This window comes from Anomaloglossus baeobatrachus, chromosome 2 (genome assembly GCF_048569485.1).
Source record: "Anomaloglossus baeobatrachus isolate aAnoBae1 chromosome 2, aAnoBae1.hap1, whole genome shotgun sequence".
NCBI classification, from domain to species: Eukaryota; Metazoa; Chordata; class Amphibia; order Anura; family Aromobatidae; genus Anomaloglossus; species Anomaloglossus baeobatrachus.
In genome coordinates this window covers 724514233-724527947 of record NC_134354.1, presented here as the reverse complement: position 1 = coordinate 724527947, position 13715 = coordinate 724514233, and the positions used below count along the sequence as shown (strand labels likewise).

At 51.6% G+C, this 13715-nt stretch overlaps 1 protein-coding gene across 1 annotated transcript in view; it reads right to left on the bottom strand.

Annotated features, from left to right (window-relative positions):
- Window positions 1-13715, bottom strand: part of KATNAL1 (katanin catalytic subunit A1 like 1) — a 217113-nt gene that overhangs the window by 51237 nt on the left and 152161 nt on the right. Inside the window, exons 8-9 of the mRNA XM_075334619.1 lie at window positions 3922-4048; window positions 167-301 (exon numbers count right to left, since the gene is read on the bottom strand). Coding sequence (XP_075190734.1) covers window positions 167-301; window positions 3922-4048 — 262 coding nt within the window. The remainder of the gene's footprint in view (window positions 1-166; window positions 302-3921; window positions 4049-13715) is intronic.

Genomic DNA, 13715 nt, shown 5'->3' with positions numbered 1-13715 from the left:
AGTCAAACCTGGCAATGCCACGTAGTTTAATAAGCCTGGAAGGATTTGGACATACTTTATGCTGTATGTGTAGATTTTTCTTTCCCCTTCCATCTACATTTATGAATTTTGTTGCCCACTATAACAATGGCACATGTTTTTATGAAGTTTCTGAGTATCTCAATACCTGTAGGTAATGGTATATAGATCCTCTTCTCTAATCTTCTCCGTAAAGCCTCATCAATGTCCCATGGGAAATTGGTAGCAGCCAGAACCATAACCATTTTCGAGGGATCATCATTTTCTAAGGCACCTCCAACACCTGCAATATTAGAACGTGGATTATGAAGTTAGCAGAAGTCAACTGACAGAGTGTTGACAATGGAGAAACCATGATCTTTATTAAAACCACACTTTTAGACTTTTTAGAATTCTGAGACCACTCGCCATCAATCATAGGAGCTCTGCTTTCCCCGTACCGCTCTGCTAGTTCATCCAAGTAGATATTCATAAAACAGACTGTCCCAGGCAATTTCTCAAATGGCATCTGTGCACGGTGGTTTTGAAGTCTGATGCTGTAGGGCTTTACATAAAATAACTACTGTTGTACATTGCTCAGCCGAGGGAGACAGGTTATTTATGTAACTGTCTCTGCTGCTATCAGACTAAAGGGGATGAAAAGTTATTAAAGGAAACACTCCTGAAGTTCTTTTATATCGAGATCTGCTGCACAAAACGCAGAACTACATCTAAGCACTTTAGCTCGGTTCAAATAGCCAAACTCTATTGTGATGTCCAATCATGATGTTTAGAGTTCTTTTAAATGAATGAACGAAGTTACTTTCCTTCCCCAAAGCATCTGAAAATGGCTAAAAACACATCCGAGGGCATATCAGGACTACAGATCAGAAGGGGTAATGTGAGGGGAACTAGACTTCGGGTCCTAAAGTCCTACTCTGGGATAAGAGGTAGGTGAATATATGACCACTAAGCCAGGATGTGATATAATAATAATAATAATAATAATAATAATAATAATAATAATAATAATAATAATAATTATTATTATTATTAACAACAACAATGAAAAAGTATCACAACAACAACAACAGCAACAGCAACAACAACAACAAACAGCTACAGCAAAAACAACAACAACAACAATGAAAGAAAGTATCCAGCCTTCGAAAATGTCTGGGTGGTATATGGTTTTAGCCACAATCAACCCCCTTTTTGAGTCTATACCCAATGAAAGCTTCTGGAGTTGCTGATTTCCGGGAGGTTTGGGGAGGCATGGCAGGGGCTGGAAAATCTGTTAACTCTTCCAGGTCTTTCAATTCCAAGAGCTTTCTGGATGTTCCGGGAAAGTTGGTCAGAATTACATCCAGAAGATGATAAATCTAACCAAATCATTGCCATTTACAAACAATATAGAAGAATTGTGAAAAAAAGTCCTTTAACTCCTTAGCCAATGTTTTTTTTTATAATACTTAAAGAGAACCATCCACCAGGATTTTCCTATATAAACTAAAACCAGTGCTATACTGGCACTATAATGTCAATTCTATACATACCTTTAGTTGTGAGATCGGATGTATAGTTTCTGAAATACAGGCAAGTAAAGTTTTTGAAATACACTGTTACTTGATTGATAGGTGCTGCAGAATATCTAATAGGTGGGTCTGGATTTGCCAGTTATTCCCTCCCCCGTCTGCCTGCCTGTCCTTCCTCCCCCTGTCTCTTATTACAGGGGGAGGAAAGACAAAAGGACAGGCAGTCACTCAGGGGCAGGAATAACTAGCAAAAGCCGAACCACCTACTAGATATTCTGTAGCTGCTATCAATCAAGTAACAGTGCATGTCACAAAATTTACTTGCCTGTATTTCAGAAATTATACATCCGATCTCACAACTAAAGGTATGTATAGAATCAGCATGATAGTGCCAGTACAGCACTGGATTTAGTTTATATAGAAAAATCCTGGTGGTTGGTCCTCTTTAATAGTCATGGTTACATTAAAGAGGTTGTCCTCCACACATTATTATATATACACAATAGGGTTCTGGTGGTCTTAAAATAAAAAAAGAATACATACTCACTTACTGTACTGCCATTATTCCTCCACATCACTGCCCATTTCCCTGGCTAGTCTCTTTGATTTCTCTACTGGTGAGGTCTTCATGTGACCACTACAGTAAATCAATGGCCACTGATCGATTGTAGTGGTGATGTTACAACAGGGACGGAAGAACGAGCTAAAAGATTGATGAGGGACACAGGCAGCGGTACAAAGAAGAGGAAGGGTCCGATAGGTATTGGTTTATTTTTGCTATGACTCCTCCATGGGCCCATTTTTAATATAATAATGTAGTGGACAACTCTTATTTAAAAGGGGTTGCTCAAAAAGTAAAAAAAAATAAAATAAAAATAGACTAGCTACAGGAAAGGTTATGAATCCCCGTTCCCACAAGTGACAATGTTCTGGTGGTCCCAACTGATCAATAATTTTCTCTTTCATGGATACTGTATTTTTCTGATTATAAGACGCACTTTTCCTCCCAAAAATGTGGGAGGAAAATGAGGGGTGCGTCTTAAAATCAGAATATAGCTTATCCGGGTGCCTGTGGCTGCATGCGGGCAGCCTGTCGGTGCCGGCTGCCTCTCTGTCCTGGAGGCCGGCTGCCTCTCTGTACACATACATACATACATACGGTATATATAACTACCTTCTCACCCCTGTGGGTGGTTATTTGTCCTTTCCTCATTCTCGGGTCCTCTACCAGAGGCCTGGGAGTTTGAGGGTTCTGCGCAGGATCTTAGTTGTTCCCAGCACTGCGCTTTTCTGGACAGAGAGTTCAGAAGTTGCTCCTGGAATCTGTTGCAGCCATTTTTCCAACTTAGTGATCTCTGCTCTAAGGGCTCCTATCACCACTGGAATCACTGTTACCTTCACCTTCCACATCTTCTTCAGTTGTTCTTTAAGGCCCTGGTATTTCTCCAGCTTCTCATATTCCTTCTTTCTGATGTTACTGTCGTTCGGCACTGCCACATCTATTATCATTGCTGTCTTCTGATCCTTGTCTACTCTCACAATATTTGGTTGGTTAGCTACCACTTGCTTATCCGTCTGGATCTTGAAGTTCCACAGGATTTAAGCCCTTTCATTCTCCACCACTTTTTCTGGGGTCTCCCACCTGAATGTAGGGGGACTTAGGCTATATGCTGTACAGATATTCCTGTATATAATTCCTGCTACTTGGTTGTGGCGTTCGGTGTACGCTGTTCCTGCTTGCATTTTGCATCCTGCCACTATATGTTGGATTGTTTCTGTGGTTTCTTTACATAGTCTGCATCTTGGGTCTTGTCTTGTGTGGTAGATCCCTGCTTCTATGGATCTGGTACTTAGCGCCTGCTCTTGTGCTGCTATGATTAGTGCCTCTGTGCTGTCCTGAAGTCCAGCTTTCTCCAGCCATTGGTAGGATTTCTTCACGTCAGCCTCCTCCATTATCTGTCTATGGTACATCCTATGACAAACCATACATGGACAAGGCAAGAGAACTTCGATCTGAGATATACAGTTTTTAGGATATTAAAAAAAATATTTTAGCAGATCTGCGGGATATAGTGTTTCCCCGCCGGATAGTCCACCCATTCACACAGCGAAAGCAACAGGCATCACCCACCGGGGATTGCTCTCTACCTATTATCTGCTAGAAAACCACTGGAGGATTGCTACAGGTCACCAGACCGGCAGCCACTGGTTCTCAGGGTGTGGGGGACAATCCCACGATATGTTTTTATACTTCGACTAATAGGTGAGTGCAATACCAATCTCTCACCCACCGATTATTACCATATTGTAGGGCAGTGTAAATATCGCCTTTTTGGCAAATTTTAGACATTCAAAGGTTTTTTTTAAAACAACATTAGACATATCATACCATCCATTTGTATAAGCAGTTCTGACTTGACCCTTCGGCTGGCTTCATGTTCATCTGACGTTCCTCTACGACTACAGATTGAATCTATTTCATCAATAAAAATGGTGGTGGGAGCATAAAATCTTGCCTAGAGCAAATACAGAAAGAAAAATTATTATCAGAAAAATATAAGAATTTGGAAAATACATATTATTAGTGGGACACATTTATGGACACTGTGCAAAGTAGCATCCTCTTTCCCCTCTTTATTAACCCTGAAAGGACCCTTGAAGTTCCGCCATAATCCACACAACATCCCACAACGGTCCTGACTCTGCTACATCCGTGCCTGGAGAGACCAAGAACATGTCCGATCTCTCCAGGCTCCAGGAAACACTGAAAAAGGGGACCTGGCAGGCAGCAGTGACATCACTCAGTTCACTGGAGGTCATTCCCGGGTTCGAACAGTATGACCTTATGTGACCTGAGCACCGCACTCAGGCTTAAAGTGTGCGGCTGTGCTCCGCACCCCACCAGCCTTTAAACACTGCCAGTGCCAGCCATGGGTCAGGGAGTTCGGAGCAGCCTCGAACCCCCCTCCCCCATGCCAGCCCTATTACTGATGAGGTGCGGGGCATGGCCTCACACTTTGCCAGCTCTTTAACATTGCTAGTGCTGGCCCAGGGGAGGAAAGTGCGGGGCTGCCCTGCACCCGCTCCGCACAGGTAGCACTGTCAGTGTTAAAGTGCGGGGCCATGCCCCGCCAGCCCTTTAACAGTGACAGTGGAAGCCAGGAGTGCGGGAGTGCGAGGTTGCTGCACACTCCCTGTCCCTCGGCTGCGGCTGGTGGGGTGCGGGACATGGCACTTCACTTTAAGCCAGAGTGCGATACTCAGATCACCGTGGGAACTCAGGTATGACCCCCGGTGAACTGAGTGACATCACTGCTGCCAGCCATGTCCCCCTTGTCAGTGTTTCCCAGAGCCTGGAGAGATTGGACATGTTTTTGATCTCTCCAGGATCGGATGTAGCAGAGCCAGGACCGTCGTGTGGATTATGACAGAACTTCACAGGTTTTTTAATAAAGAGGGTAAAGAGGGTTCTGTATTTTATTTCAAATAAAGGATTTTTCTCGGTGTTTGTGTTTATTTCTTTTGACTTATAGGATTAACTATGGAAGGGTCTGATAGACCTCGATCCATCACTAATTCTGGGCTTGATAACAGTTGTGCACTGTCAATAACCCCATTTACCCAGATTGTCACCGCACCAGGGCAGGAAGAGTCGGGTAAAGCGCCGGGATTGTTGCATCTAACGGATGCGACAATTCCGAGGCAGCTGCAGGCTGCTACTCTTAGGGGTACTTTACACGTTGCGACATCGCTAGCATCGGCTAGCAATGCCGAGCGTGATAGCACCCGCCCCCGTCGCACATGCGATATGTGGTGATTGCTGCCATAGCGAACATTATCGCTACGGCAGCGTCACACGCACATACCTGCTCGGCGACGTCGCTGTGACTCCCGAAATATGTAGTAGACAACTCTTAAGCGGGCTTTACACGCTACGACATCGCTAGCAATTGCTAGCGATATCGAGTGTGTAAGCACCCGCCCCTGTCGTGTGTGCGATATCATGTGTTTGCTGCCGTAGCGAACATTATCGCTACGGCAGCGTCACACGCACTTACCTGGTTGGCGTCGTCGCTGTGACTGCCGAACAATCCCTCCCTCAAGGGGGAGGGACGTTCGGCATCACAGCGACATCACCAATCGGCCGGCCAATAGAAGCGGAGGGGCGGAGATGAGCGAGACATAACATCCCGCCCACCTTCTCCCTTCCACATTGCCGTCGGGACGCAGGTAAGGAGATGTTTGTTGCTCCTGCGGGTTTACACACAGCGATGTGTGGACCTGCAGGAACGACAAACAACATCGTACCTGTGGTCGACCCGACATTATGAAAATGACCGACGCTACACAGATCACCGATTTTCGACGCATTTGCGATCGTTTATCGTCGCACAAAGGATTTCCACGTTGCGATGTCGTTACCGGCCCCGGATGTGCATCACTAACGACGTGACCCCGTCGATATTTCGGATGCAATGTCGCAGCGTGTAAAATACCCCTTAGCCTGGGGGGTCCCAACAATCATGGACTTCCCCAACCTGAGAATACCAGCCCCCAGCTGTCAGCTTTAAGCTTTATCTTGGCTCAGTATCAAAATTGGGGGGACCACACGTCGGTTGTTTTTAAACTATTTCAATAATTTTTATTTAACAGAAAAAAAAAAAAAAAGCTGCATGCAGTTCCTCTTATTTTGATACACAGCCATGAAAAGCCTATGGCTGGGAGTGACAGCCTATAGCCGTGACTTTATTTTTGCTGGTATCACTATAGGGGAAGCCCTACGCCATTTTTATTTATTTTACCCTCCACTATAAGAACGCAGACAGCGCCTGTGATTTCAACCAATCACAGGCGCTGTTAGAGAGAGTATGGGCGTGGTCTACTGGCAGCCAATCAGAGCCACCAGTGGGCGGGGAAAGCAGTGAATATGTATGAGGACTGATGAGCGGACCCTGAAGTAGTGTTACAGTCAGCTCGTCAAGTATATTTTGCGGCTTTAACCCTTATATTTTACAAGCTGTTCGGGTCCCCATATACTTATATGGGGTTCGGCATCCAGGCAGATGTTTGGGTTCAAGTGTGGTCCCAAACTAGACTTAAGTCCGGCCGGACCCACCAGACCCGAACATCTGCGGGTTCGCTCATCTCTATGCAAGAAATAAACTTTACAAACCAAAAAAAAATGAAGATACAATTGAAATTGAACATTCGTCCATGACATGGTTATATAAAGGGAGGTTTAGACACTCACAAGCATTTACCAAGTCCTCTTGTATCTAGAAAAGCATTACGTGTATTTTATACAATGGGTTTCATTCTTTTAGACTTTAGATGGTGTTCAGGAGAGCAGCACTTACCTGAGCTTTCCATTTGTACTTATATAACAGAAATTCAATGCGTTATTAGAACGCATTAGTAGAGCAGTGTCAGAAGTCACAGTAAAAAACAGCAGAGGAAAAAAAGGCAGCCCTCTTTACAAACACCAGATCACAATGCAAAAGCACTAGAGGTTGCAGCAGACCCCCATGATAAATGTGGGGGCAGCACAGGTGAAAAATACTGATGAAACAACCCCCCATAAACCCTCAATTCATGGAGGGGATGTTGTCTAGTGTTATAAATGTGTAACGCTGTAGGTGGAGAGCAGGCGAGAGGGGCCCCTAGACTGGCCCTAAGGATAAGGGACCCTCGCTATCCCTAAACCCAGTGTTAGCTCTAATGGTGAGGATATTTGGGCTGCCTTCCTTGCCCTGTTCCTGACCAGCCCTGATCTTACACCCCCTCTCCTCAATCCCTGGGGTGGGGAGGCCCAGGGCAGGAGTCATAAATCCAACTGAAATAGACAAACAGGGGAAACCAGATAGCTATCTCACAGCACACACAGACAGAGGTATAAGACAAAAAGAGCTTAGGAGTAAAATAACAAGACAATGGGAGAACTCCACAACAGCTCCACGCACTAAGTAATACAATCACTGGCAGGACTGGGATACAACTACAACAGCACATGGACTGGTGCAGCAAAAGCTATATTTGGCATGGGAAGACAAGCTCCATCATCTTAAAAAGGCAGGGAGTGACTGTGATAGGTCTCCTACAACATGTGATCCAAGAGGTAACCAGCAGGCTAGCAGAAATTAACTCCTGCAAGCCCAATCACTAATGAGAACACAGCTGGTCAACGCCTGAGCCGCTCGGTGTAACTCAAAAACACCAAAGGAGGCATAGAGTGAAGTGTCAGAGTGATGGTGGTGTTTAGCCAATCACCATGTGACAAAATGCACACAGATGAGGATTGCATAGGGTGCCAGACACGCAAGTTCGGGTGATGCACAGTGTCCGGCTTACAGCATATTGATGATGCCCATACTATTAGCTCAGGCGGGCTGCCCAGCACTGTAAGAGTGCTTTCCCCCCACTCCACCCCGGACAGACACTGCAATTTGCAATTTACCCAACCAACAATGGTCATAATGGAATAAGTAATATTATAATCTATATTCAGATTTCATATAAAGCCAATACAAATTACAATTTTGCAAATAATTATTCTTTACACATCCTTTGCTCAAATATCCCAATATTCCTGGTGCACTTCATGCCAGAGCTTTCTCTAGTGATTTACACTCTGGGACCGGCGTCTACACCAGGTACACTAATGTAAATGAATACCCATCAAGATAACAAAAAGCATACCAGTCAATGGCTGGAGTACATTTCTGGGAAAATTTATCTCACTTAAAGTGGACATCTCGTCCCACCCCAGCTCTGGCAATTTTGGTGAAGCTAGCCAATACTACCGTCAAAACAACAAAAGAGAGAAGACACAAAAAATGAATCTATATATATAATTGCCTTATTCTGTCTGTCTGTCTGTGTCTGTCTGTGTCTGTCTGTGTCTGTCTGTGTCTGTCTGTGTCTGTCTGTCTGTGTCTGTCTGTGTCTGTCTGTGTCTGTCTGTGTCTGTCTGTCTGTCTGTCTGTGTCTGTCTGTCTGTCTGTGTCTGTCTGTCTGTGTCTGTCTGTCTGTGTCTGTCTGTCTGTGTCTGTCTGTCTGTCTGTGTCTGTCTGTCTGTCTGTGTCTGTCTGTCTGTCTGTGTCTGTCTGTCTGTCATGCTCCAAAATTGTGTCCTTACGGTGACACAAAGCTGATTGGCCGCTGGGCTCGCCATGGCCCCGCCCCCCACACGGATTGGCCTCTCGCCCCGGCACTCTGCAGGCCCCGCCCCCCTCACACAATGCATGCTCGCTCTTGCCCAACTGACACGTAGCTCCGACTCCCAGGTGAGTACACACACACACATCAGATCACACTCACTCTCACACACACCTCACACATCACATCCACACACTCACAACATCCTGGGATATCGCTTGCTTCTACACCGGCTCCGTCACGATCCCAGCAGCGCCAGACATAACCTTGCGATGCTGGGATCTTCACGGAGCCCGTGAACGCTGTTAACCATTATACACATCGGGTAACTAAGGTCCCTTGGTTACCCGATGTGTATCAGAGTTAACAGTGTACACCGGCACACACTCACTCTCACACACACCTCACACACACCACACACATACATCACACATACATCACATCGCATCCACACACTCACAGTATCCGGCGATATCGCTTGCTTCTCGGCCTCGATACTGTGCTGTTGTGACCTTCCAGGACCTGCCGGAGGATCACATGGCCAGAAGCATGTGGTATCTCCGGATGTTGTGAGTATGAGCGCGTATGTGCAATATCGTCAATGTGTGTGTGCGTGAGTGTATGCGATCGGGTGTGTGAGTGTCGGCAGAGCAGGAGCATGGCGTGCTGGAGGAGGCTGGGAGGAGAGAGGCTGATCCTGGGGAAGGCTGGGATGGAGAGGCTGATGCTGGGGAAGGCTGGGATGGAGAGGCTGATGCTGGGGACAGAGAGGCTGATGCTAGGATGAGAGAGGCTGATGCTGGGGACAGAGAGGCTGATGCTGGGGACAGAGAGGCTGATGCTGGGGACAGAGAGGCTGATGCTGGGGACAGAGAGGCTGATGCTGGGGACAGAGAGGCTGATGCTGGGGACAGAGAGGCTGATGCTGGGGACAGAGAGGCTGATGCTGGGGACAGAGAGGCTGATGCTGGGGACAGAGAGGCTGATGCTGGGGACAGAGAGGCTGATGCTGCGGGGAGAGAGGCTGATGCTGCGGGGAGAGAGGCTGATGCTGGGAGGACAGAGGCTGATGCTGGGAGGACAGAGGCTGATGCTGCGGGCAGAGAGGCTGATGCTGCGGGTAGAGAGGCTGATGCTGGCGCAGCATGGCGGATGGAGCACGTTTGGGAGTGCGCAGCATGGCGGATGAAGCACGTTTGGGAGTGCGCAGCATGGCGGATGGAGCACGTTTGGATGGAGCACGTTTGGGAGTGCGCAGCATGGCGGATGGAGCACGTTTGGGAGTGCGCAGCATGGCGGATGGAGCACGTTTGGGAGTGCGCAGCATGGGGGATGCAGCACGATGGGGAGTGCGGAGTATGGCGGATGGAGCATGTTTGGGAGTGCGCAGCATGGCGGATGAACCACGTTTGGGAGTGCGCAGCATGGCGGATGGAGCACGTTTGGGAGTGCGCAGCATGGGAGATGGAGCACGATGGGGGGTGCGCAACATAGGGGATGGAGCACGATGGGGAGTGCGCTGCATGGGGGATGGAGCACGATGGGGAGTGCGGAGTATGGCGGATGGAGCACGTTTGGGAGTGCGCAGCATGGCGGATGGCAGGGCCGTATTTGCCACTAGGCACCCGTGGTCCCGTGCCTAGGGCGGCACGTTGCGAGGGGCGGCACTTTCTGGCAGCAAAAAAAAAAAAAAAAAAATAAAAAAAAAAAAAATATATATATAAAGTTTTATTTTTTTTTTTTTTACATCCCCGCCTTCCGTCCCTCCCTCTGTTACACTCGGCTGTGTTCCAGGGGGGGGGGGGGGGGGAGGACAGGCGCACTTCTGCTGTCTATTTAAATACATGGCGGGCGCCAGGCATAGTGAGCTGACTAACCCCGGAAGTTCCATGGCCTGCACTTCCGGGGTCAGAGGCGCGCGGGCGCGACAATCAGCTCACTGCCCCGTGCTGCAGCATCCAATCCTGCAGATGACACACGCCGCGGAGGAGGACGCGTCTGCAGCTGGAGCAAGCCAGAAGAGGAGCCAGCCAGAGCAGGGCGGCGAGCACAGGAGCAGGTAAGGCAGAGGCAGAGCCTAGAATGTATGGGCTCCTTACAGGTTAGTTGATGATCGTTGCAAATTGCGATGCCTTTTTTTGTCCACTGTAATCATGCAAGGGGAGGCTGGGGGGAGAGAGGCTGAGGCTGGGGGAGGCTGGGAAGAGAGAGAGGCTGGGGGAGGCTGGGAAGAGAGGGAGACTGGGAAGAGAGAGAGGCTGGGGGGAGGCTCGGAAGAGAGAGAGGCTGAGGCTGGAAAGAGAGAGGCTGGGAAGAGAGAGGCTGAGGGGAGGCTGGGAAGAGAGAGAGGCTGAAGCTGGGAAGAGAGAGACTGAGACTGGGGGGAGGCTGGGAAGAGAGAGGCTGAGGCTGGGGGGGAGGCTGGGAAGAGAGAGAGGCTGAGGCTGGGGGGAGGCTGGGAAGAGAGAGAGGCTGGGAAGAGAAAGAGGCTGAGGCTGGGGGGAGTCTGGGAAGAGAGGGAGGCTGAGGCTGGGGGGAGAGAGGCTGAGGCTGGGGGGGAGGCTGGGGGGAGAGAGAGGCTAAGGCTGGGGGGAGAGAGAGGCTAAGGCTGGGGGGAGAGAGAGGCTGAGGCTGGGGGGAGAGAGAGGCTGAAGCTGGGGGGGAGGCTGGGAGAAGAGAGGCTGATTCTGGGGGAGGCTGGGAGGGGGAGGCTGATGCTGAGGGAGGCTGATGCTGAGGGAGGCTGATGCTGAGGGAGGCTGATGCTGGGGGAGGCTGGGAGGGGGAGGGTGAGGCTTGGAGGAGGGACGCTGATGCTGAGGGAGACTTGGAGGAGGGAGGCTGAGGCTGGGGGAGGAGGGAGGCTGAGGCTGGGGGAGGCTGATGCTGGGGGAGGCTGGGAGGAGAGAGGTTGATGCTGGGTGAGGCTGGGAGGGTGAGGCTTGGAGGAGGGAAGCTGATGCTGAGGGAGGCTGATGCTGAGGGAGGAGGGAGGCTGATGCTGAGGGAGGAGGGAGGCTGATGCTGGGGGAGGCTGGGAGGAGAGAGGCTGATGCTGGGGGAAGCTGGGAGGGTGAGGCTTGGAGGAGGGAAGCTGATGCTGAGGGAGGCTTGGAGGAGGGAGGCTGATGCTGAGGGAGGAGGGAGGCTGATGCTGGTGGAGGCTGGGAGGAGGAAGGCTGATGCTGGGGGAGGCTGGGAGGAGGAAGGCTGATGCTGGGGGAGGCTGGGAGGAGGGAGGCTGAGGCTGGGAGGAGGGAGGCTGGGAGGAGAGAGGCTGATGCTGGGGGAAGCTGGGAGGGTGAGGCTTGGAGGAGGGAAGCTGATGCTGAGGGAGGCTTGGAGGAGGGAGGCTGATACTGAGGGAGGAGGGAGGCTGATGCTGGGGGAAGCTGGGAGTAGGAAGGCTGATGCTGGGGGAGGCTGGGAGGAGGGAGGCTGATGCTGGGGGAGGCTGGGAGGAGGGAGGCTGAGGCTGGGGGAGGCTGGGAGGAGGGAGGCTGAGGCTGGGGGAGGCTGGGAGGAGGGAGGCTGAGGCTGGGGGAGGCTGGGAGGGGGAAGGTGAGGCTTGGAGGAGGGAGGCTGATGCTGAGGGAGGCTGGGAGGAGGGAGGCTGATGCTTGGGGAGGCTGGGAGGGAGAGGGGGAGGCTTGGATGAGGGAGGCTGATGAGGAGGGAGGCTGATGAGGAGGGAGGCTGATGCTGGGGGAGGCAGGGAGAAGGGAGGCTGATGCTGGGGGAGGCTGGGAGAAGGGAGGCTGATGCTGGGGGAGGCTGGGAGGAGGGAGGCTGATGCTGGGGGAGGCTGGGAGGAGGGAGGCTGATGCTGGGGGAGGCTGGGAGGAGGGAGGCTGATGCTGGGGGAGGAGGGAGGCTGATGCTGGGGGAAGCTGGGAGGAGAGAGGCTGATGCTGGGGGAAGCTGGGAGGGTGAGGCTTGGAGGAGGGAAGCTGATGCTGAGGGAGGCTTGGAGGAGGGAGGCTGATACTGAGGGAGGAGGGAGGCTGATGCTGGGGGAGGCTGGGAGGAGGGAGGCTGATGCTGGGGGAGGCTGGGAGGAGGGAGGCTGATGCTGGGGGAGGCTGGGAGGAGGGAGGCTGAGGCTGGGGGAGGCTGGGAGGAGGGAGGCTGAGGCTGGGGGAGGCTGGGAGGAGGGAGGCTGAGGCTGGGGGAGGCTGGGAGGAGAGAGGCTGATGCTGGGGGAGGCTGGGAGGGGGAAGGTGAGGCTTGGAGGAGGGAGGCTGATGCTGAGGGAGGCTGGGAGGAGGGAGGCTGATGCTTGGGGAGGCTGGGAGGGGGAGGGGGAGGCTGATGAGGAGGGAGGCTGATGAAGAGGGAGGCTGATGAAGAGGGAGGCTGATGAAGAGGGAGGCTGATGCTGAGGGAGGCTGATGCTGAGGGAGGCTGATGCTGAGGGAGGCTGGGAGAAGGGAGGCTGATGCTGGGGGAGGCTGGGAGGAGGGAGGCTGATGCTGGGAGGAGGGAGGCTGATGCTGGGAGGAGGCTGGGAGGAGGGAGGCTGATGCTGGGGGAGGCTGGGAGGAGGGAGGCTGATGCTGGGGGAGGCTGGGAGGAGGGAGACTGATGCTGTGGGAGGCTGGGAGGAGAGAGGCTGATGCTGTGGGAGGCTGGGAGGAGAGAGGCTGATGCTGTGGGAGGCTAGGAGGAGAGAAGCTGATGCTGGGGGAGGCTGGGAGGAGAGAGGCTGATGCTGGGGGAGGCGAGAGGCTGATGCTGGGGGAGGCTGGGAGGAGAGAGGCTGATGCTGGGGGAGGCTGGGAGGAGGGAGGCTGATGCTGGGGGAGGCTGGGAGGAGGGAGGCTGATGCTGTGGGAGGCTGGGAGGAGAGAGGCTGATGCTGGAATAGGCTGGGAGGAGAGAGGCTGATGCTGGGGGAGGCGAGAGGCTGATGCTGGGGGAGGCTGGGAGGAGAGAGGCTGATGCTGGGGGAGGCGGGAGGCTGATGCTGGGGGAGGCTGGGAGGCGGGAGGCTGATGCTGGGGGAGGCTGGGAGGCTGATGCTGGGGG